At 43.8% G+C, this 23,715-nt stretch overlaps 1 protein-coding gene across 1 annotated transcript in view; it reads right to left on the reverse strand.

The window, feature by feature from the left end:
• The window catches only part of jarid2b (jumonji and AT-rich interaction domain containing 2b), a 100,432-nt gene extending 78,700 nt beyond the window's left edge, over positions 1-21,732 (reverse strand). Inside the window, exon 1 of the mRNA XM_070921623.1 lies at positions 21,456-21,732. Within this exon, the coding sequence (XP_070777724.1) occupies positions 21,456-21,500 (45 nt within the window). The 5' untranslated portion in view covers positions 21,501-21,732. The remainder of the gene's footprint in view (positions 1-21,455) is intronic.
• Positions 21,733-23,715: the final 1,983 nt, after the last annotated feature.

Raw genomic sequence — 23,715 nt, forward strand, 5'->3', positions numbered from 1 at the left:
GGGGGGGGTACTGTGACTCTGGCCCTCTAAAACCACAACTCCCAGGAGGCTCTGGGGATTTATTGACCACAGGGGCAGTCTGGGAGTCTGGAGCTACCATTGCCTCTAACCAGACCAACTGGGAGAAGAAGCAGAATTAGTACAGGGGAGGCCATAGGGGAGAGTGTGTGTGTGTGTGTGTGTGTGTGTGTGTGTGTGTGTGTGTGTGTGTGTGTGTGTGTGTGTGCGCGCGCGCACTGGAGACAGGTTAACTGCCAGTGTCTGCACACAGCAGAAGACGGGCCAGCGCGCTGCTGCCCCAAACATCCGTTATTTAGGGAACAGCCATTGATCTCTCTCTTTCTCCCTCCCCTCATCTCGTACTCCCCTTTTCTCTCTACATCTGTTCCCTCTCTCTCCCTGTCCCTCACACCTGCTCCCTCTCTCTCACCTCCTCCCCTCTGTCTCCCTTTGCTCACCACTTATTCTGCCTTCCTTCCCTCCCTCCCTTTCTCACTCGCCGCCTCTCCCCTCTCTCCTTGCCAAGCTATATCAGACAGCAGATCGACCACCAGGCAAAATCATTTACACTGAATTAAAAGTCCTGTTTTTTCCTTGCCTTCCCCCGTCCCCTTGTAAGCAGTGGGTCTGTGCAGAGGGGAAGCTAATTTGACTCAGGCTAGCCTGACAGCCTCGCAAGTCGCATGCACAACTTGAAAAGGGCCCTTGGATCTTTTTTCTACTTCCCAAGATTGTTTTCCCATACAATCAATCCCCTTGCGTTTCTGCAGAATGATGTGAATCGCAGGAGACCTGTGTTTTTTTGCCATACAACCACCAAGTGGGAGACTCAGGAATTTTGACGATTGTCAGGGTTTCCCCCCAGTTTGCGATCACTCCCTATTCGGGTGCTCTTTCCCACTAAAGCTGCAGAGTGTGGGGGAGGGATGGTATCCTGTCAGAGAGATCCAGGAATTCTCTGTGTGAGCTCTGAGTACAGTGAGTACTCAGTGAGGAGAGAGGCCGGTACACTGAAGCCATTGTAAGCCAGCCAGCCACCCACACGTGGTGCTGGGCTAGCAGATACAGATACACTCTCATGACTGGAGGGACAAGAGCTGTGTCCCACATCCACACTATAAACTATACACTGTATGAGCATGCTGTTTAGGCAGTTAGTATCCAAAGAAATTAATGCACCTCAATTAGACCTTAAATAGTCTTCTTTGAGTATACTGAATTTTGTCACTTTTCCTGTGAATGCACTACACACTCAACCCTTGCTTAGAACTAGTAGTCAAAGTAAGATGCCAAACTCTTTAGGTGTAGCAGTTGGGTGGTGTGTTCTGTCTGTGTTTAGCTCACACACACTCTCACACACACTCTCACACACACTCTCACACACACTCTCACACACACTCTCACACACACTCTCACACACACACACACTGGTGTGACTCTGAGCTTTTCATTATATCAGCACAGCTCATCACAATGGAGGAGTATGTGCGAGTGTGTGGCTTCGCATCATCTCAGCCTTGCTCATCACAATGGAGGAGTATGTGTCAGTGCATTTACGTGTGTACTCACTGCTCTCCCTCTTGTTCCCACACCTCCATTTACCACCTAGGTCACATCTGCCGCTTTCCTGGCAAAGGGAATGGCTCCTATGTCGATAGAAAGCCTATACAGTAAAAGCAAATATGGCCTGTCGTTTCAAACAAACGCTGCTCGTACACACCTACGCACGCTGTCACTCACTTTGTCGCGCATACACAAACAAGAGTTCTCTGAAATTACCATTTACACGGAATAATGATGTGGTTTGCTATATAGACACAGCATGGTGCCATTTCTCTTTTGTTATCCACGGATAAGTGGGATCAAAGACAGTAGCACCATACTGGGGCAAATGTCAGGTTCTGTTACTACTACTATAAAATAGTAACCATGTACAGCACTGTATGGTTAAAGTCACATTTTGTGAAAAGTTACATCTATTTCCTGGCAATCACACATAGCGCTGGAGAGCTGGGTAGACCAAACTCAAGAGGTCGTGGACGTGACTACTTTTTGGAAAACCAGTGGTGACGTAACAAAGATTTTCCCCTCTCTAAGGTCTTGATGTTTATTAGTGATGGAGGCTTTTCTTGCAAGTTGTGTCATAATGAAACCAATCTGAAATCAGGTTGTCTTCCTGTCAGTGCAGCCGAGGAGGAGGGTGTAAAGATGATGACTAAAATTAAAAAATGATCTGAAAATGATGTTTTGTACATTCGACTGAAGCTAAAGATACAGTAGCTCTTCCGTTCATCTTGGAAAACACAGGAGCAGATACACATTTAGAAAGCCAAATTTAAAATGTCTTCTGGTCTAAGGACATCGTACAACATTGATGTTTAAAGTAACTATTTTTTACCACAATTACCAACACGAACATTCAAAGTATTTTGCATGACCAAACCACAAGAGGCCGAGCAGGAGGCCCCTGCACTATCCCTGGGGAAACCCTGTGCATGTCTGCGTGCCAGGCATCTCTCCCGCTGGTTTGAATAATTAACTTGGGGCCTGTTTATCCTCTGGGCTTATTCAGAGTTGCTGGACCGTTGACTCACCCTTTTTAATTCCTTCAGGTTTTTGGCTAAAAGTGGGGAGACGGTGCTGGCTCTTATGGGACTGCGCTTTACACACACACACACACACACACACACACACACACACACACACACACACACACACACACACACACACACACACACTTTCTCCTCTTCAGGGTGTGAAAGTTTGCGGTTTGTGGCGGCCAAGTCATTTCAGAAAGAAAACAAAAGACAAAAGACTCCTTTGCAAGACAAGATGATGCACAGCTTCTCTGATCTGTTCCCAGTTACCCAAAACATGGGGATTTCTGCTACTTTTCTGTGTACGTGCTTTTGAGTCCGAGTGTAGGGTGTAGACACAGAGTACAATACAGACATGATGAGACATTTGTATGAACAGGAGTGACAGTAATAAAATACCTCATAGTTATGATAACAGTCACAACGTGAAGTAACACACTGTGTTTTTCCAAATTTTCTATACTTTTCCCTTTGAGATATGTTAAAATCTTACTAATGCTGACGAGAGTTTTGTCAGATACAACCTACACTGAAGGTTTCAGGGTAGCAGACAGTCCGGGTGAAAGTGAAAAACACTGCCTTGTCACTTCCCCCCCCCCCCATGCAGATTAGCAAAAACACACAATACAGATAACATATATTCAAAGTTTTCCTGAGCTGAAGTTACTAAGAAGAGGGGGTGGTAAAGAGCCTCAACAAAATGCCTGCGTTTCCGAATCAATGTTTTATTGACGTGACTGGTAGCGAGCAGCAGATTTTATTGTATTTGGCAGGGCATTGATTTGAACACGTGCTGATCTCTCTGCTCATCTATATTCATTTGGACGCTTAAGGCATCTTAAAGAGACCGAAGGAGTAAGGGCGCTAGTGGTCAGAGGTATGCACAGACACCACTCTAAAGAAAGAAAAGCACCGTTCTTAACATGTTGCTCGGACGAATACGGCATATGCACAGTATGTAAACACTTAACAGCATGTTGTTAACACGTAGCTTTACTGTGTGTGTGTTCAATCAACCAACACTTCTACAACCACAGAACATCAGTTAGCATCTAAAGAAAATGTGGGTTGAGACGGCCGCTTCTTGTGCATTTGAACCATATTTTTACACACACACACACACACACACACACACACACACACACACACACACACACACACACACACACACACACACACACACACACACACACACACACACACACTAACTTGCATTTGAAGTGTGTTTGCTTGCGTATGGACAAACTCCACTAAATATGCAAACATAGTTCAACAAAACGCAGCTCTTGTATAGTGTACAACATACCCAAGGACAAAGCTCAGCAGCCATTACGAAGCAATCTCCAGCTCTGGTTTCACTTCCCATTAGCCATTCAGAGCCATGACAATACCCAGGGGGAGACTGTGCAGCCCTGGCTTTTCCCCTCTGCCAAGGCCCTCACATTAGTCAGTTCTCTCTATATATTTATACCCCATCAACTCTTCCAGAAGTCCCATGTTTTGCAAGATGATTATATTTTTCAATAATTGTCTGACTAAAATTGTCCGCCTACTTTCTCTTCCTGTAGTAAGGGGAAAAGTGTGTGAGAAGAGGCAGTCAACCTCCAACCTTAGCAACCCTGGGGAGGCATCATCAAGGGCACAGAGGTCATGTTTGGAAATGGAAGTTACCATGCTGTGCATACAGTAATACATGTGCCATAGAGTTACATGTTGTGTGTACAGAGTGCTTAGTATCCCATTCCAAACATGACCAGAGTTACGTTTTACTTGCAGGTAAGTATTCATGACCGACTGACTGACCTGTTCGTACTCTTACAGAATGAAAAAAAATCCTAAAAAGAAATACGGAAATTCAATCTTGCACATTCGGAATAGTGTACTGTAACATGATTGCACTGCCATGATCTTATCCTTGCCCTGTATCCCTGTCCCAATGGCCAAGTCAGTCTTACCTTACCCGTGCCCTGAGCCCCCAACCCTCTTCCCCCACCTCCGGTCCCAGATTACCCATCAATCCCATTTTATTCCACTGGCTCAGGCAGCCCACCAATCAGACGACAGGATAGGGAGGAATATGATAGTGGATTGGCTTGTAAGAGGGTGGAGGGGGGTGGAGCAGCTCAGCCGTCCCCTAACAACAGCAGCGTGCTGTGAAATGAGTGAGTGAGCACGAGAGACAGAGAGAATTCACTCATCCAATTTCACCATCTTGTATTTATTTACTTCCTCTTTACTTCTTGACTTGGCCTTCGTGCCAGTGCCCTTCTGCCTTTCTCTGAATCTACCAAGCACACTTGCTCCGTCTCAAAAATAGTGCTTTCCCAGTCCAGCACCCCCCCGACTGCTCCCTCGGCTGTCAGTCTGCATATGACTGCTGACTCTGTTGCTCACAGTGACATTGAACAGAGCTCTGCCGGGGCTTCAGCCGTCCCCCACACACACACACACACACACACACACACACACACACACACACACACACACACACACACACACACACACACACACACACACACACACACACACACACACACACACACACACACACACACACACACACACACACACACACACACACACACACACACACACACACACACACACACACACACACACACACACACACACACACACACACGCCTGATGCTGTGGAAGCCGGGGGAGGTCAGGCTGGTTCCTGGCGGAAGGAAACAAATTACACACTGTGCTACACATGCCCACACACTCACACACAAGTGCATATGTGCTTGCACACATGTGTGCACTTGCGCACACGCACGGCTCAACTCGGGTTGAACGGGGTCTCTTCGCTGACCTACTTCTTTACTGTCACTCAGAGGCAAACACTAGGCACGCTCGCACTCAACATAAACTCTGCAATAAAGCTGTTTGCATGATGTGAGTGTTAAGGATCAAGAGGGGGCTCTAACCTCACAGCTCCCTCTCCCTATCTTTCCTGTGGTGAGGAGACAGCAACAAAAAGAGGCCCCCTTCTGTAGACTAGAGGTGTTAACAGCCAGCTACAGCCTCAAGCAGCCATCTTGTCTGTTTGTTTGTCTGTTTGTTTGTTTGTGTGCGTGAGAATAATAGAATGACAGTTAAAATGAGAAGCAGAAAAAGGTCTGGAAAGTGTGTGTTATTATCACACAGGGTCCTTTTATCCAGTGTGAATGTCATCATTTTTGATGTTTGTACAAACCACATCTTTACTTCTGTCCTACGATCCTCTTTCAACAGCGAGAGATCCTTTTTCATCACAGCTGTGGACAGCTCACCACATCTCCATACAGACTGCTTTCAGCCAAAAACGACCTTGACCTCTGCCGCCTTACTTAAAGTAATTCCTTTTAGAAATAGAAAACGTTTGTTCAAAACTGATAGAGAAGGCTGTAGCTCTGCCAAAGCCTCTTCTTTTCTGGAATGATATCAAGCACAAAAGTGCTTCAAGCATTATCAACCTTGTCTTGGCCTCTGTCTGGGCCACTTGTTGTTTGTTTGCAGGTTATTACTAACACCTGAAAAGTGAACTCTTAATTCTTGTGTTGTAAACGGTCTTTCAACACATAGTTCAGCTTTAAGTCAACTGCCATTCAGTCAAGATAAGCAACTCTTGGATTTCAGTCTATGAATACAGACCAAGTCACTGGTATACTCAGGAAAACTAGCACAAACATCCTGCTATTCAGATCCCTTATCATCATCACATAACCGTTTCCATACACTTCATTTTTGTTTATGAAGTCCTGGCTGGACACAAGTTCAAGAAAGTGCGAGTGCAAGAGTTTCACGCCCTAAAATTAAGAGATATTTGGGAGGACCTTCTGCATCAGAAGCTAGTTAAACACAGAGTTTCAGGTGGTTTCCAGATAGAACTTGACATAGATATGAAGTCTGGCTAAATCAATGCAGTGTAACATTACCATGCAGCTGTGGTGTATTTTTTTTGAACGACATTGTGGTTTGTCACAGTCATGGATTCATAGCTCGTTGATCTTAACTGTTTGTGCCATAACACCTGCAGCTAAAAACAGGTGAATATGAGAGAGGAAGAGAGGTGTTTCCCAGACACACAAAGGCCTTATCACAGGCCTCCAACCACTGCGCGCACACACACATACACACACACACACACACACAATGCAGGAAGCCCACAGAGGGGGGAAGCATGTGCCCATTGTCAGGGGGTCTCATGAGCCCCCCTGCTCTTTTAGCCCTGACAATAGCTGCATTGATAACACCTACCAGCCAGAGAGATACAAAAAGAGAGGGAGAAGGCACAGAAAAGGGACAAAGAGAAATAGAAGGAAAAAGGCATTGCAGCCTGTCAATGGATATCCAGTCACTTCCTTGCCATGCAGAACATTTTTCCCCATAAGGAAAGTGAAGTGAAGAGAGCAACTTTTCTCTCCTCTCATTAGACAAAAACAGTCCACTCCTGAAAAAAAAGCAGAGCTACAGTGAGATGAATGGAAAAAAAGAAAGCAGTGGAGGTGGATATAACTCGATAACACTGCATTGGTTATCAGTCAGCCAGTCAGTCAGCCGCTGATGGGTGAGGTTGGGCACACTCAGAATAAACTCCACCAGTGAGTGACAGCCGCCTTCATAAATCAATCCATTTGACAAGTTATTCATACATCAACACCCTCGTTTATGGAAATCATATGCAAACTCGCTGTCGAGCACTAGACGCATTTACAAGGGTCTTATCCAATTCCCCCACAAGATCATTTGGTGTTCTTGCAGTGTGGAAGAAAAGAGATATTTTTTATGGCAAGATTTTCACTGACGAGGGGAGTGAATGATAAACTGCACTAGCTTGGAGATCTGCAATTTAAACATTTCTTAGTAGAAAAGAAGGAAGATGGAATAAAAGCCAAAAGCAGCTGACATTAAGCAGCAGAGATTGGAGAAAAATACATATACACATCCTTATGATCTTGCAACCACAGGCAGAATTCTGGGGCTCATGTCAACACCTCACTCCAGGCCTGAAACAATAAATATCTAATCCGCGTCATGTTACAGGGCCCCTGTGCAGCTCTGGGCCCCCTAAATTGATCAGCAGCCCTCCCCCCGACCTGAGTAAAAAACGCTCACCTCAACAACCTCTTGTATTTTCCAGTAATGATACCACAATGAGGGTTCTGTGTTAAAAAACAAGCCCTTGACTTAACTCGTTTAACTATAATAATTCAATGCAATGAGGTACCAAACACTTCTCCAGTTCCAACAGCGCTGATCAGGAGAAATGGAATGTCATACAAGCCAAAGTCGACACAGAGATTAAAAATTCAATATAGGCCAAGTCACTCGATATCACAACAATCATATTTCAGCCGCGCTAATCAAATTCACAGGCATGACCTCTGGGGTATATTAAATGTGTATATAACATGTGTCATCTCTCAAATGTTTTGCAGGGGAGATATACATCTACACTGGTAAATACGGCGTTAAAAACGGTGAGCCAGCAGCAGTCGCAGTAGCTACAACAAATTTGCTCCCAATAAAAAGGAGCAGTGGGTAAATTTCAGCATGCAGCTTGCCAGAACCACGGGAGGGAGACTAAATGATTATGTTACAACAACATTGCTCCAGCTCTCCGAAAACAACAATCACGGTCTAGGTAGGATATTGCGGCCGAGTAAAATTAAAGGGGAGTGGGCACGAGCCAGACTGAAGGAAGGAGAGTGGGAGACAGATTTTATGGAGATCAGTGTGTCTATGACTGTGCTGCAGAGAAAGCAGAGTCAAGCAACTAGCGAGTAGCCAGCTTCGAAATTCATACATCCTCTTTATGAGTTGACAGAAGGAGGAGGCAAGAGAGAGTTAAGCTCCTTCTATGTCCAAGCAGCTATGACAGACTGATCCTGTGCAGAAAATGACCCGTCAGTCAAACTCTGTTTGTGCCTTTTCAACAAGCCAAAGTTTAAACCCCAAACGACAACACTGTGTTGCACCACTGGGGACGAAAAGAAAACTCTGCCTGCGCTGTGGCCTGTAAAGGGTTAAACGGCAGCAGGCTGAGCCTAATGCAGATTGTCAGGGAGATAAGATTACCAGTTAGTGTGGTGGTTAATGGAAGCCACCACAGCCCTCCGCTGATAGTTGACAGGAAAGGGAGGAACTGGGCCTGACCACGGTCACATAAGTACCCCATTCAGGCTATCACAGTGACGTGAGGTCAACCTGTATCCATGGTCAACACACATCATCCAAACTGGCTTCACAACCTCCCTCCGGACCTGGATTGAACACAAATTCTACCGCGCTTTAGTTAGATTAAAGTGAAACTTTAATGTTACACATGGTTGAATAACATAAGTGAACATAAGTGAGTTTCTTACTTGTGCAGCCTGTTGCAGATCAGTCTCTGAACCACAACGGCCAAAAACGAAACTGTGAAATAAGATCCTTTTAAAATGGGTTAAAGGTGCTGAGCACACATTCAGTAGACACACACATATTCTTATCTCCAGTGTGAAAATGGTACAAGACAGACAGAGGCTCTTTCAACTGAAGCAAAATGTGGCATTTCAGGTTATCTTCAGATATCTACATTTGAATCTAGTTTTATACAACCACATCCCATGTTTAACAGACCAAAACTATATTTAAAGAGGACCTATTATGCTATTTATACTAAACACTAAACATTTCCAAAGTTGCCATATAATGAGGTAAATGTATGTAAACGTAATCCCTGTGAGCCAAAAGCTCAGGCTGCAGACTGCTCTGAACGCTCCGTTTCAGTTTTTTCAACCTCTGTGTCTATCTGACATCAGATAGACACGGATGTCCTTACATGGTATCTCTGCTCCAGGCACAGACGAGATGTTTATGTTTATGTCAACGTTGCTTAGTAATGTTAGGTTTACAGTTTGCCTTTGCCAATCAGAAGAAAGTGGGCTTTTGGGGACGGGGGGGGGGGGGGGCTGCAGATAGTAAACTGCATGAAGTTGAACACAATATTTTTAATACAATGCAAAATATATGAGATGAAAAGCACAAAACAAAAGCAACAACAGCTCGAACTGTTCAAAAAAGGTTAGTCAGGATCCCAAACAATATTGAAAATTACTGTGCAGATTCCAATTGCTAAACAACATCTAACACGTACTGTGCTTCACACTCAATTTACAATGCAGCACAACTGCTCATTTACAACTCACCTAGACCTCATAGTGCTACATCCAAAGCCTATTTTCTCTGTATTCTGCTGTGTCCAACATCTTAAGCCTTTTAAAGCCTCAGTTTGTTTGTGTGTGTGTGTGTGTGTGTGTGTGTGTGTGTGTGTGTGTGTGTGTGTGTGTGTGTGTGTGTGTGTGTGTGTGTGTGTGTGTGTGTGTGTGTGTGTGTGCGTGTGTGCACGTGTATTGCTGTATGACTGCAGATTACACACAAAGTGTAGCCAGAGAACGTTATGAAACAAAGCCAGGGCTTAGGTAAGGGAGTTCCTCTGCTTAGGGAGTGCAGACCCAGGAGTCCATTCCCTGGCACAACCGCTGGCACAAAAAAAAGACAAGAGGCAATTAAGAAATGATTTTCACCTCACAGCTTGGGACAAAAAACCCTCGTACCTCACCCTACCCTCACCCTTGCTCCACTCACTATACTATCGCACACAAAGGCAAAGCCTCTGGGGCCTAAGGGGCCCAGAGAAAGGGGAGAGAAGACTGACCGAGTGTGTGTGTGGGGGGGGGGATAGTGACACAAGGTAAAGGAAAGATTGTGTGGAAAAGCAATGGAACAGGCAGTGTAGATAGAGGTGGAGTGGAAAGAGTGTGAGAAAGAGGTGAATAATGGCGTTGGTACAGTGGGGATGAAGAATGAAGGTGATGCATGAGAGGCGATTAGATGGCGTAGGTGTAGCTTGAAACCCACGGGGGGGCTCCCACACATGTATTGTAGACTATCACTGGTAATTGACCTTAAAGGGCACCTGGATGGAAAGTGAAAAAAAAATAATATAGGTCCAAACACAGAGAAGAAAGGAGGTAGCTCAACACATGTCACTTATACCAGCTCAAGCTCAAGACGCATGGGTCGAGCAGGGGTAGTTGCATCACGAATGCAAGAGATGTTTTGTCGGCGCACTTACATGTAGCAGTAGCAGGTTTGTTGTTGAGTCACTCGGCTAGCTGGTAGTCATCTACAAAATAAATAACTTAATTACCGGATATATTCTGTCTGACTGTCTTTCAAATACATCCATCAATGATGTTGTCAGCATAACAAACCCAGATAGATTGAGTTAGATATCGAGTTTCTCACGCTCACACTGCCCACCCTGGTTGTGACCAATGCTTCATATTACTGGCTGCGTCTTTTCCTGGAAAGACCAAATTTTTCCAGCCTGTATGAATATTATGGGCTGATTTGAAGTCTTGGTATAGAATATATTGTCATAACGACACACATGGTTTATCTCCTGACTACAGGCAGACTCATGTACTTAAAAGGGTTAAATCACCCAAAAGGTTTTGTTTTTTGTTTGTTTGTTTGTTTGTTTTTTACAAAAAAAAGCATATCACACACCTCTATAGTGGTATCTAGCCATACATGTAATTTTGGTTTAATGTGCTGAGGTTTTGAGCTGTTCGTCTGCCACCGCAATAAAAGGAGGTGAATGAAAAGATTTGTGCTACTCAAAGCACTGAAAATTTCAATCAGAAAACTCAACAGCAATGTGTATTTACAGAAACCATGTCCTTTTACTGCTGTGGACGGTTTATTGGGACTATTTCTTCAGTGGAAGGACACAGTCCCAATGAAACCTCAGCAGATAAAAGCGAAACTGTCTGCACAGCTGAAAACCACTAGGGGTGACTGAGAATTTTTAGTAATACAGGGTGAACTGACCCTTTATTATCATTTAGTTTCAAGTTGTTTGGTGCCAACTAACATCCACAAGACGTTCTGACTGCTGTTATAAATACAGCTACTTCATTAAGAATTACATTACAAACATTAAGAAAAACATCGCAGGGATCAGTTTTATGATGGAACGCACTACAGTGGCTTAAGTAGATCTATACCTGCTACTGCTCACTTCTTGTGTCATATTTGTTAGTGCCTTTGTATTCCAAGCATGAATAAGACGTATAATGAATTCATGTATCGCTTCTCCACCTCAGGAACACGACAGGAATTCAAAACCAGAATTAAAAACAACTGTCATATCTGACTGAATGGTATGAGTAATATGAAATTCCACTCTTGATTTCAGTGACTGAACGGCGGGGGTGTTTTTGTCAAAAAGAAAATGACTGTCGATAATGGTAAAATAACTGATCTACTGTCAGGAAATGGGCCAACATCATAAATTGTGAAAGCTTACCAGTTTCTTACGACTACTGAAATACTAAATAACGAACAGTATTAACAAAAACACAAATCTTGTATTTTCTGAAGGGGCTCTACATAGATTATGAATATATTATCAGTTTTACTGTGTGCTTAGAGGCAACACTTAAAAGTCTTAGAAGAAATTTAAGTCTTAAATTTGTAAAATTCTATTGCTAATTTTTTTTAAAGAAAAAACACAAATACAGCATAACAACTTTTGTACATAAAATGTCCCTTCTCAACTACATTTTCTGAGTTTCACAGCTACACACTTGATTTCTCTGACTCACATGATGGCAAGACAGATCTCGTAACTTCCCCAGCATGCAGCCAGGAACCAGATGCTCCAACAACAATCTAACTTTACTCTTCATCTAGGTCCACACCCTTGTGGGCTAGCTCTGAAACAAAGAGGAAGAGATGTTTGACTTGCTCTGAAACCTTGTCAGCCTGTCAGTTTCTATAGAAACCTGGGGGTGGGAGGTATAAGCCCCCCCCTCCAATCATACATGGCCATCCCACACACACGCACACACACACACACACACACACACACACACACACAACAGAGGCATAGAGAGAAGGGTAAAGAGGTTGGGGGTATACTCTCTAGTCACCATGGTAACTTCCTGCTAGTTGGCTTACAAATTATGTTTACTCAGAGTTTGTTTCGATTTTCTCTTAAGTGCTAACCAACACCTGCATTACTCGTTTCAAATGTGTGAAAGTGAATATGTACGACAGTCAGGCTTGGATTCAACCAGTAGTTATCTCATTTCCTTTCCACATTCTCAAACAATTAAATCTAAAAACAGTCAGCCTTTGTGATGTGCATGTGCTTTTTCAGGAGCTGCATTTTGTATAGAGAGTTATTTTTGACAGAGATCAGCGAACAGGCCTTGCCTTTACTGCCGTCACTGTGGATATTCCACTTGAGATGGTGCCTAATTTGATTATTTCTATCCTCATGGATTTCTTCTCCTTGACGATCACAGGTTGTGATTTCCAGGGTTGGCCCTCTCCCCCCCGGGCCTTGTGATGTTTGATCCAGGGCCAGGGGAGGCCGGCCAGACATTCAGCCCAGACTCTGGCGCCCTTCCCTCAGTGTACCATGCACTCTAGCTCCCTGCTGTGAGGCCTGGAGGAAATCACGCAGCCAGGAGAATTATAAAAGCCCTCATCTATTGAGCAGAGGTTAAAAACAGGGGGAACAATACCTTTGACTCACAGTCTGCGTCTCTCTGTGGAAAAACTTAAAAAGCACCTATTGCTCAAAAAAAAGAGAAAAAAATCAATAGGCAAAAAAACAAAAGAAAAATCAATATTCCTGTACTGACTCTTGTCAGTTCATACTGCTTTTCATTTATGGGAATAAGAACAACCCCAAGGACACCCCCGAAGTGCCTCACATAACAAGATTACAATAAATAAACTTTTAATGTCACAGCAGATATAAACAATTCACTATAAATAAAAATGTTAGTAACAGCACAAAATAGACATTGAAAACATCAAATTGTTTGCAAAGGCATTACAGCAAGGACAAGATTTACCAAGTGCAAAATGACAACCCCAGAGGGCCAGATTATGTGTGCGCGCATGTTAGTATGTTGGGGTGTGTGTGTCTGGCAGGGTGGTGTTAGTGGGGGTTAATACACACAGCTGTGTAAGATCAAACTGGAGAGGATTCCAAAGTTTCCTTTGGCAGACCAAATCAAAACAAAACGGATGGAAGAATGCGAGATGCCGACGGAGTGGGAGACCGAGAGAAGAGAGCTGCGAAACCGCCAACAACCTAATCATGTCGCTAAGCAGTCTGATCTTTCAAGCAAATGATTATCACATGCAAACACACATACTCAGTAAAATTAAAACTGAGTGCAATGACAAGGGAACAGATCCTGCCGATCGCACATAGGCTCCTCCTCTGCAACTGTGAGGCAATTCTGCAGCTATACGCCCGCTTCTTCCGTCCTCTCTCCAGCGCTATCCCACAGAAAGCTCCCAACGCTTCTTGCCTCTCTTTGTAGCTGCGCTGAGTAATAGAGCGAACGAGTTGAGAGGGAGGAGGTGAGATAGAGTGGAACAGAGGAAAAAAAATCCACTCAGTATTCTATTACAAGACAAGATGGGGGGGGAAGTAATGTGTTTCTCATGGCGGGTGGAGGATGGGGGTGTTGGGATAGACGCAAACTGAATGTTTATATATTGACCTGCGAATCAAATAAACCGTTTATTCTGCCTCTTACAGCCCTCAACCACCCACCACCGCTACCTCCTCATTCCTCCCGTTTTCTCACATGAGAGCTGACACGGGAACCAGCACATCCGACAATTCAGCAGCAGCAACGATACCCTTCCACCAATCACGTTGCAGCATTAAAATATGCTCTTGTCCATCCTCCAAATACAGTTTGGCGGGCGGAATTGATACCAGTGAGGGCCAGATGCAGTTACCACCTTTTCTGTAACCTGTCATTTTCCTCTAAATCAGTCAGAAACCACAAGATATAAAACTACTATTCTGCCTTGAATCTATACGCTTTGTAGAAAAGCTCTTTGCACCACGTCACCATCACCAGAAATTAGGCAGCAACAGTGGTCACCCAGCCACTTTGCTCCACTGGCTCATTACTCCCCTGGTTGGGGGGGGGGGGCCTGCCACCCTGAATTAAGGCCTCCCTCGCAAGGGGCCAAATGCTTGGTGAAAAGGGTTGCATTCGAGAGCGCTTTAACAGAAGGGAGGTCACCGTTCCACAACTAGTCATGCACGTTGGAGAGCCACAAATGACTGTCGTGAAAAAGTGGGACAATGATAGTCACATATAAAAAACAAAAATTAAAAAAAAGTTATCACAGGAAAATACCCTCTTGAGAGATTAAATGAGAGAGCAATTCATCGGCCAAGGCAGCGCTGTGCCAAAGAGGGCCTGAATAGAGTGGCCAGTGGCTTGTTGGCAGGAAGAAACAAACTGCTCCATCATAAAAAGAATGATTCATAGATTACTGCACTTGGTAGAAAGCTTGTGAGACCGTAACGCGTAGCAAGAACAGTTATGAATGTACACTGAGTGGTAAAACTGAATAGTGTTCCCGGACTGAAATCTGATGACACTGTACAGCCAGCTATCTTCACAGAAAACATGATAAGTCAGCATATAGCATTTTCTTAGCAAAACTTCAGGATTTCCTGATCTTAGCATCACAGTCAAGACATTTTATGATGTTGCCAACAGAGTCTTACTGGCATATGTTTGACAGTGAAACTGTGGTATTCCAGGCAGAAAGAGAGGGAGTAATGGAGAATCGATATACCAACTGAGCCTCTGCTCTGTTGCTTCATCCCCCGAGGCTTAATTCACTGGATGTGTAAAGACGACGATGTCACAATAGGGGATCAGATGGGATTGACCACAGGATGAAAATGTAAGGAGTGTTTATTAAACTGATGTAGCTGAGATGAAGAGAGGGGAGAGGGTGAGCAGAGATCGGTCAAGAGGTTGCTGGAGAGATGTACGTAATGGTCATTAAAAGCTAATGCCAGATTAAGCTACAATAGCTTGGTGATTCAAAAACGGATGAAAAACAACCTAATGCCTCCTATTTCAGCTTTACAGAGCTTAAAGGGAAGCCCAGGGCTAAGCTGAAATTTGAACTAGAAACAAAAGGCATCTGAAGATTTGATATTTTGTGTATTTGTCTGAAATAAATACATATTTGACTTGCAGAAAGATAAGGTAAATAAATTAAAAAAACTAAATAGTTTTCATTCTACTATTGCTAATTGTCCTTCATGGGCCCCCATAAAGCCTGCAAGGCCAAACCAAAGACAAAGCTAAAGTGTTGATTCAGCTTCATAAGGATCCTGAACGGATAAGCTGTGGCAACCACTCACTCATTCACACACACACACACACACACACGCATGAGTGAGCATGTGTGTTCACATACACACACAGCCTCTCAGGGCCTGACCAGCTGTCCCCCCCCACCCCCATCTCCATCCAAACCCACAGGAGCAGGAGGATATAAATCACTCGGCAGAACGAAGACGCGCACAGAGGGAACGCACGTGGTGTACGTGACACACACACGCCCCTGCTTGCATTGGCTGTCCACAACTGCACTGTGTCCAACCATGCCTTGTGTCCAACTACTGGAGCATATGCTGTAAAACACACCTATACAGGCCTACACACACATACTGTATAACAAAGACGGTCACACCCAGTTTTATGTAATTACTCCAGTAAAAATGCAGTTGATATTCACAAGACTCCTTGGAAGGTTGGCCTTAAAACCGGTTTATCTTACCTACTGACTGCAGGTGCACACCTAAAGACCTTTACCTGTGTGAGTGTGTGCGCTGGTGCCAGCAAAGAGCCGGAGATTGTGCTCAATGTCAACAGCTGATAAGAGAAAAGGTCATATTGCATAATAGGAGTTTGTGCCGTGTGTGTGTGTGTGACATAATGCTGTAGAAAACAAATGCAAGAGAAGAAGAGGGAGGCAGAAACTGTAAAGGGTAAACAGGGAGAGAGTCTGTATTTATGTCGGAGAAAAGAGCTGAGTGGTGATGCATTTGGCCGCCGAACATCCAAATTGAAGCCGGCAGCTCACAGAGCGCCTGTAATGATGCAGTAAACTCTCTGTTGGCATAGCAGACTTTATTTAAAGTGGGGGGAAAAAGGCTCCCTTCTCCTCATTTCGGCACAAACTTAATAAATACATAAATAAATAAGGCTGAATTAAAAAGGAGGCCCGGCTCGCCAAATTCACTCCCAGAAATTTTTCTGGCAGTGCTTGTCGAGTCGGCAGGCCCTGCGAGAGGAGAGATGAGGCCAAAGGGACATGAAGCTGCGCCTGCAGCGTGGGAAGGACTGCCTCTTCCCTGCTTTAATACATGAACTGAGGCAACGTTCACCTGACATCACCTGACAAATTTCGAAAAGAAAAGTTAGGCTGCAGAACACATCTGGTTATGTGTTGTGTATTTTTCTGTTTTAGAAATGTTGTGAAGTATATAATATGCTTTATGTCTTCAGTGCACAGTGTGAATGACACACAAACTCTCGGTTTGTTTCAGCTATTTTCCATTGTGTGTAAATTGCTGGCAATCTTCATAAGGACTTTTTATATTCTTGGCAGTTACTTTTATGCCATGCTGATACAGTTTGGCAACGTAATCAAAGTAGCCCTGCTTTGATTTTTTCCCCATTGGAGAGTTAAAAAAAAACAATAAAGCAGGGTTACTTTCAAATTAAGAAGTATTATCCTCTGTTGCCTTTTGTTTAAGACTATCCCTGCCACATCCTGCTGGTTTCAAACTTGAAACACTCATCACTTTACATTCTGCATGGGTATACATTCATAGAAAAACTGCCTTGTCTAAAGCGACGCTGACAAAATGAACAAGCACATATGGAAACCACTTTTATCTTTTCCCATAGTGCCTTTCACAGGTTCCACGTGGAACGTAACCATAGTGAGCGTGGTCAAATAAACAAGCAGTAAAACGTTGCTTTTGCCACAGTACACTTTGGTTTGCCCTGGTAGCCATAGTGACAAGGAGGTTGCAAAGTGAACCCTGCCATGTTGCACACGTGAGGAGAAGGGAGCTTATGAAAGAATAATTTGCATTGAAACATAAGGTTAAATGAAGCGCATTGAGGCTCAGGCACGGTGAAAAAACAACCCTGTGACCCTCTCTTCATGGTCCTACATGAGGCCCACATTTCATTTGGACAGCCCAAGAACGAGAGAGCGAGACAGAGAGACAGGGAGATAAAGAGAGGAAAAGGAGGAGATGAGGGGGAGAGTCTGTGCCTTTGCACTCCCCATTCTGCCCCAGCTCTCTATTTTTGTTTCCTCTTTTTGTGCACGCTCAACGCACACACTCACAGTGCAATGGATTTTCAACTTGGCCCTCATCAGTTGTGCGCCTGATGAAACAAACACTGACAGCCTCTTTACATTTGTAAAGGCCCCTGCAGCAGCTGTGCTTGTCCCACACACACCCCCACACACACACACCCCATGCGTGCACACAAACATGCTCTCCCACACACACACACACACACAACCTTTGAATCAGAGGCCTAGCCCCAGCTGGGGCCTACAGGAAGAGCCGACTCTGCACAAAATGGCCCTGGCTGCACTGAGCTGCGCTCTGCCGTGCTCTCCTGCTATTCTCGCTTACACACATTCACAAACACGCGCACACACACAGACAGACACAGTGTGTGCCATGTTTCGTTAGACAGAACAACACTGCCACACATTAGCGCTTACTACCTCAGTCATTACACAGCACATACCCTCATCCACTGGCTTGAAAGGCACCAAAATAAACCTACAAAAATGCTTTTTTTTCATCATTTTAATGGGAGCACAGAGAGAATGTGTTTGCTTGCTCCTGCAGCGTCACTCAACGTGACATTAGTGACGAAGCATCTTTGGGGAAAAAACTGACAGGGCAATTTGGCTTCTCTTTTTGGTTCCGTTCACATCGGCAGCCATCAATTCTAGTAGAAAATGGTAATTGCCTTGTTTGCTTTTATCAAGGACTCATCCCCCTTTTTCAATCATTTTATGACTGATGAATTTTAATATCATCCACAGATAGTGGCTGTTTGTTGAGTGCTGCGGGTGGGGGCGGAGGGGTAACAACTCACACTCGTGTTTCAGGGGAAATGGTTAAGCCAAGCATGTATAATTGTCTTACGCTAATTAAGGGGGGATAGGAGAGGGGGAGGGGGGATCAGTAGGGGCCAAGAGTCCTGTCTCAAAGCCTGGAGGGGGGCTTGGGGATCTGGACTTCTCCAGGTTGTTGTAGAAATGCACATTTGTGAGCCTTATTTGGTCCGGACCAGACTTTATGCATTAACTGCAGCTGCTGAAAACACATGACAGATGTGACACACATGCACACACACACACAGGACAGAAACATGCATCCTGCAGTCGGGCACACAGACAAACCATTTCCCCCAGCCCTGATGGTCTTATGAATAGACCAAATAAAAAAAGCCCATCCAATTTTAGAGTGTGTGACACTGTTGGCCACCGTAGTCTGGCTCAATTTTAAGTGGGGACTTTAGTTTCAGTTAGTCATCGATTCTATGGCACATCCTGTTTCCTCAATTCAGAGGGAGACTTACAAACAACTTCACAAAATCAAAAACAACCCACTGCAATTAAAGTATGGTTAAGTTAATGTTAAAGTAACTGAAACTACTTGGTCATTGGAAGCCGCTCTGACTATGACAAAAGACACTATGGTATGTTAAACATCTAGTACAAATGTTATACACAAGAGACTGGGATGCAAATCGCCATGTTAGATTCTGTGTTTTATGTCATTTTAAACATCTGTCTGTCTTCTTTGGGATGACTCACATGTGTGTTGCTTTCCAACAAATAAATGTTAAGGCCCATACATTTCAGATGTGTTGAGAAGAAATGTGTGTTGCCAATAGGAGGATATACAGATGTGTTAGAATGACATCATCTTATTTTTAAAAGAGGGGATTTTTTTCAATAAGACAACTTCTGGAGTGAAATTTTCTTGATGCTGTATCTATTTGTTCATACTTTTACCAGGACCAGTCCAGTTATGTGGCAGAAACCCCATGGATACTTGTAAAACTGAGAAAAATTCAGACTACTGTAAGCAGAAATACTCAACAATCCTTTATTTTACTGCACATGAAATACACTTAATTCCGTATACTTGAGGGAAAACCCCCCATTTGAATTAAGCTGCATGCAAGATTGCATGGAAACAATCATCTGTATTTAGTCTGCTTGCTCCTACAAACCTGTTGCTCAGTTTGGCCTTTTGCAATAATTCCCATCAGCACAAAAGAAATGTGACAAATTGTTCCGTTTTCGACTTATTCAGCAACCAAACTGCCAGCAGGAGTTAACACACTTTTTAAAAAGACACTCCACGTGTTGTTTGGACGGGAGTGGGGGCGGTTAGCTCTGAACCAGCTTCAGAGCATTAATAGACATGATATGCCGAGTGCAAATAAACGCAACACTGTGCCCATCAGGCGCGTGACTATAATTCACAACAACAATCTATAAATTAATCAAAAAGAAGTGCAACAAACTTTAAAGCCCAGACACAGAGGCCCGGCCGGCGTGTAGTCTTCATGAAAAACCATACATGACAACTTAGTCGAGCGATACGCCGAGTCATTCACTTTGCAAGATTAAAACTCTTTGTTTCATTCACGAGAAGACAAATAGGTGTTCGCCAGACCAAAGCCTAAACCGAGACTACAATTTACGCTGTTTTGTTTCACAGCCCCTTCACCATAAATTCACCAGTGCAGAAAGAAAATGGTTGCTTCTTGGTATCGCTTCATACATGAGCCTCTGCAATGCGACTGAACACAGCCTCTTAAAAAGATTGGCTCGTTCAGAAACATTGTGCTCAACCACACCGACCACGTAATGTGCAGCCTGGTGCGGATTCGGTAGCTGAGGACGAGACCCAAACGCTTGTAAGCTAATCCCCCGTAGTATTGCAAAAATGGAGTTATCCCTCAGCGGGCTGCTGCAATATCTGCTCGCTCACAGAGGTCACACGGAGACCTGCAAATGACTGAGACCCTGCCGGACTTCTCGTTTATAATAGGGCTCATGGCGAAGACAACCGCACAACAACAACGCCAAGAGTGTCCCCACACCGTTTCAAGTGTTGCAAATTGAACGAATTTGCTGAATTGCATGACCCCCTTTCCTCCTGCTCTCCCTCACTCTTTATGGAGAAAATTAAAGAGCCACAACAGTCCGCGAAACATGTCGGTTTGTCAGCGCTAAAGCAAAAAAAAAAAAAAACCCACACAGCGCCAGCAGACACAACGCTATCTTTAACATAAACTCTATACATGAGCTTCGGCATGATGAGGGTGGTTTTACATTCACGAGGTATAGCGCTCCGTTTAAAGCGGAGATAAAATGCTCAGCATGGGACGAAATGGAAGCCGAAATAGCTGAGCCATGGCCGACAGGCTTATGTTCACGGCTCTGAATAGGAAGAAATGGGGAGCGAACAAAAGCCCTTTTCTGAAAACAGTTTGCCAAGTCCTTTAATTTAAAACCTTTTATAGCTTTATCACGTAGCCAGGGCACACTGTGTATCCCCCCACCACGCGTTGAAACGAGTCAAAACGAGCGAAGCAATCCCCCAAAGCCCCCGATGTTCAAATAGCCTAAAACATGTCTGATGTCGAAGAAACGCTGCAACACAGACACTGAATAAACATTGCTGTCTCTTTAAATAAAAAAGCATGTAATTGTTAACACGCTGAGGCAACTTAAAGCCGTTGCCTTTTAAAGGATATTTGACCCAAATAGCACACAAGCTGCCCGATGGTAACCTTCACAGTCCGTGATGAAAGTTTATGCATTTTCATCGAGACGAGCAAGGCAAACTTGAATAGAGCGATTGCATTTGTGAGCAATTTAAGAAAAGATGTGGTTTTTACTTACATATTTCTTTTGAATGATATTCCTCTTAGGTCTTTCCTTGCTCATTATGCAATCCCAAAAAATGTTTGGCTATAGAGAGAATGGCCACATGAATTTCTTTTCTTTGACTCTCGCCTCTCCCGGAGCACCACCAAATGACGATTTAAATCCCCGGCTCTGTAGGAAAAGCTCGCTGGCTTTGCAGAATCCTCCTTCGGTGTTTCCCTTAAACTATTAGGATATAAATCCCCAAATTCAAGGGTCGACGACGGACAGAGACGGACCGAAGCCAAACTCACTCGGGGATAACATAGTCAAAACAAATGCACAACAATAAGTTCCATTCGCCAAAACAGCTCGGCTTCTCGTCTCTGCGCACTCGCTCCCGGCTCTTTTCAAATGCATGAATATACTTGAGGTGATGCCAACAAGTTACATCTTGTTCGAGGTGACGATACGACGTGAAATTAATAAATAAAAATTAAAAATAAAACGTTAGGTGTCACGTCTTTTTTTTTTTAGCTGGAGCCTGCGGTCGACGAGAGAGCTCTCCAGCGGCACTGCTGTACTGACTGAGAGCAGCTCCTTTCTTCCCCAGCCTCAGCCTCTCAGCCTATCACGTCCCTCACCATTCAGCGGCAACTTCAAAACCCCAGTGAGACAACCCTAAACACAAAACACTGCCAAATATCCCTATACCATAGTCTTTTACGGACTTATAGTGTGTTTGTGGACATTGCAATAGACACTTTATAATATTAATTCTGAGGCTTAGTGTTTATGTGGCATTTCAAGGAGACAAGGCTGGTTACAAGTAGGGTTATACTTCTCCTTTGGTGGTAGTATATTAAATACTACGTTATTATAATACTCCTATCGAGATAATGTGTATATAGCCTAAAATCAATGAGAAGTGACCTTAGATTGGTTTTTTTTGTTTCCCTTCATGATCTTATGAGGAACAATCACAAGTTTTTGATATACTGTATTCATGGTATCTGTGGTAGTTTTACTTTTGTTACATTTTAAGCTGCAGTAAGAAATCTCAGAAGGGGCTAGGGGACACAAAAAGTAGTGGATCCCAAATCTTTATGTTAATGGCCGCCCATAATGACCAACCCCCACTCTCCACACCACCCCCACAAAGTTAAACATTAGATTTTGTAAAATGCTGTGCTTTCAGGAACCTTTATCTGAGAAAACTTCAGTTGTTAGTAATACTTTAGCATGGAAAGCCTCAACTATCTGTGTGGTAGTAAACAGAGCAGGGTGTAGTCAATGTTCCAATGAGTACTTTTTACACATTTGTTTCCTGGGCTCATAGTAAAGTACATTAGTAATCTGATTAAGCTCTTCCCCCTGGAGCCCCGCAGGAGAACACCTGGGGGTGTCTGCACTCCACTTTGTGAATTACTGCTCTCAAATAAACAAGCCCTTATCTGTGATTCTCAGTTTTATATCAGAATCAGAAATACTTTATTGACTTTATTGATGCCCGGGGGGGAAATTAGACAATTATATGATGATCACCAAGCTCATCCACACACCTCCAACCCCCTTTGCTCCCATTGAACTGAACACCACGTCCAACAAGACAAAAAATGATTATTATAACACATTGTAGGCCTTATTTACTTTTACCTGCGTGCATAAAGTGGCTGCACATTTTTTCCCTCCAATTTGCATGCACCGATTTTCAAAGCTTACACCAAAATCTTTGAGAAAATGTGTGTGTATGTGGACTCATGCGTATTTGTTCAGGTAATATTCATACTTTTGCGTTATCCACTCTGCTATGACTGTTAACTGACTAGGTGTCCTCATCCCCCTCACTAGAAGTGGGCTCACTGTGTCATTATTCTAATATACTGAGTGGGACGGTTGCTCTGTATGAACCCAGGAGGTAGTTAAGAGTAATGTGTGTGTGTGTGTGTGTGTGTGTGTGTGTGTGTGTGGTGTTACAAAAAGACACAGATATAGATGTAGTCTCTAAGGTAGGACTTTGAAGAGAGCTCTCTGTGTAGAATAATGTTTCTCCATGAACTGCACACTAATTAATATTTTAACCCCTCGTTAGTCAGCTATGACCAGGATTGGTTAAGTCAAAACTGCACGAGGGCTCTCAGCTCGTCCACCACTTTGGTCCGGACTGAAATATCTCTACAACTATTGCATCTCACCAGAGTGGTCTCTAGAGTCCAGCTGAATTTGGTGAACCCCTTACTTTTTCTCTAATGCCACCAAGAGGTTGACATTTGTTATTTTTATTGAAACGCCTCCA

The sequence above is a fragment of the Enoplosus armatus genome, chromosome 16, assembly GCF_043641665.1.
Source record: "Enoplosus armatus isolate fEnoArm2 chromosome 16, fEnoArm2.hap1, whole genome shotgun sequence".
Classification (NCBI taxonomy): Eukaryota; Metazoa; Chordata; class Actinopteri; order Centrarchiformes; family Enoplosidae; genus Enoplosus; species Enoplosus armatus.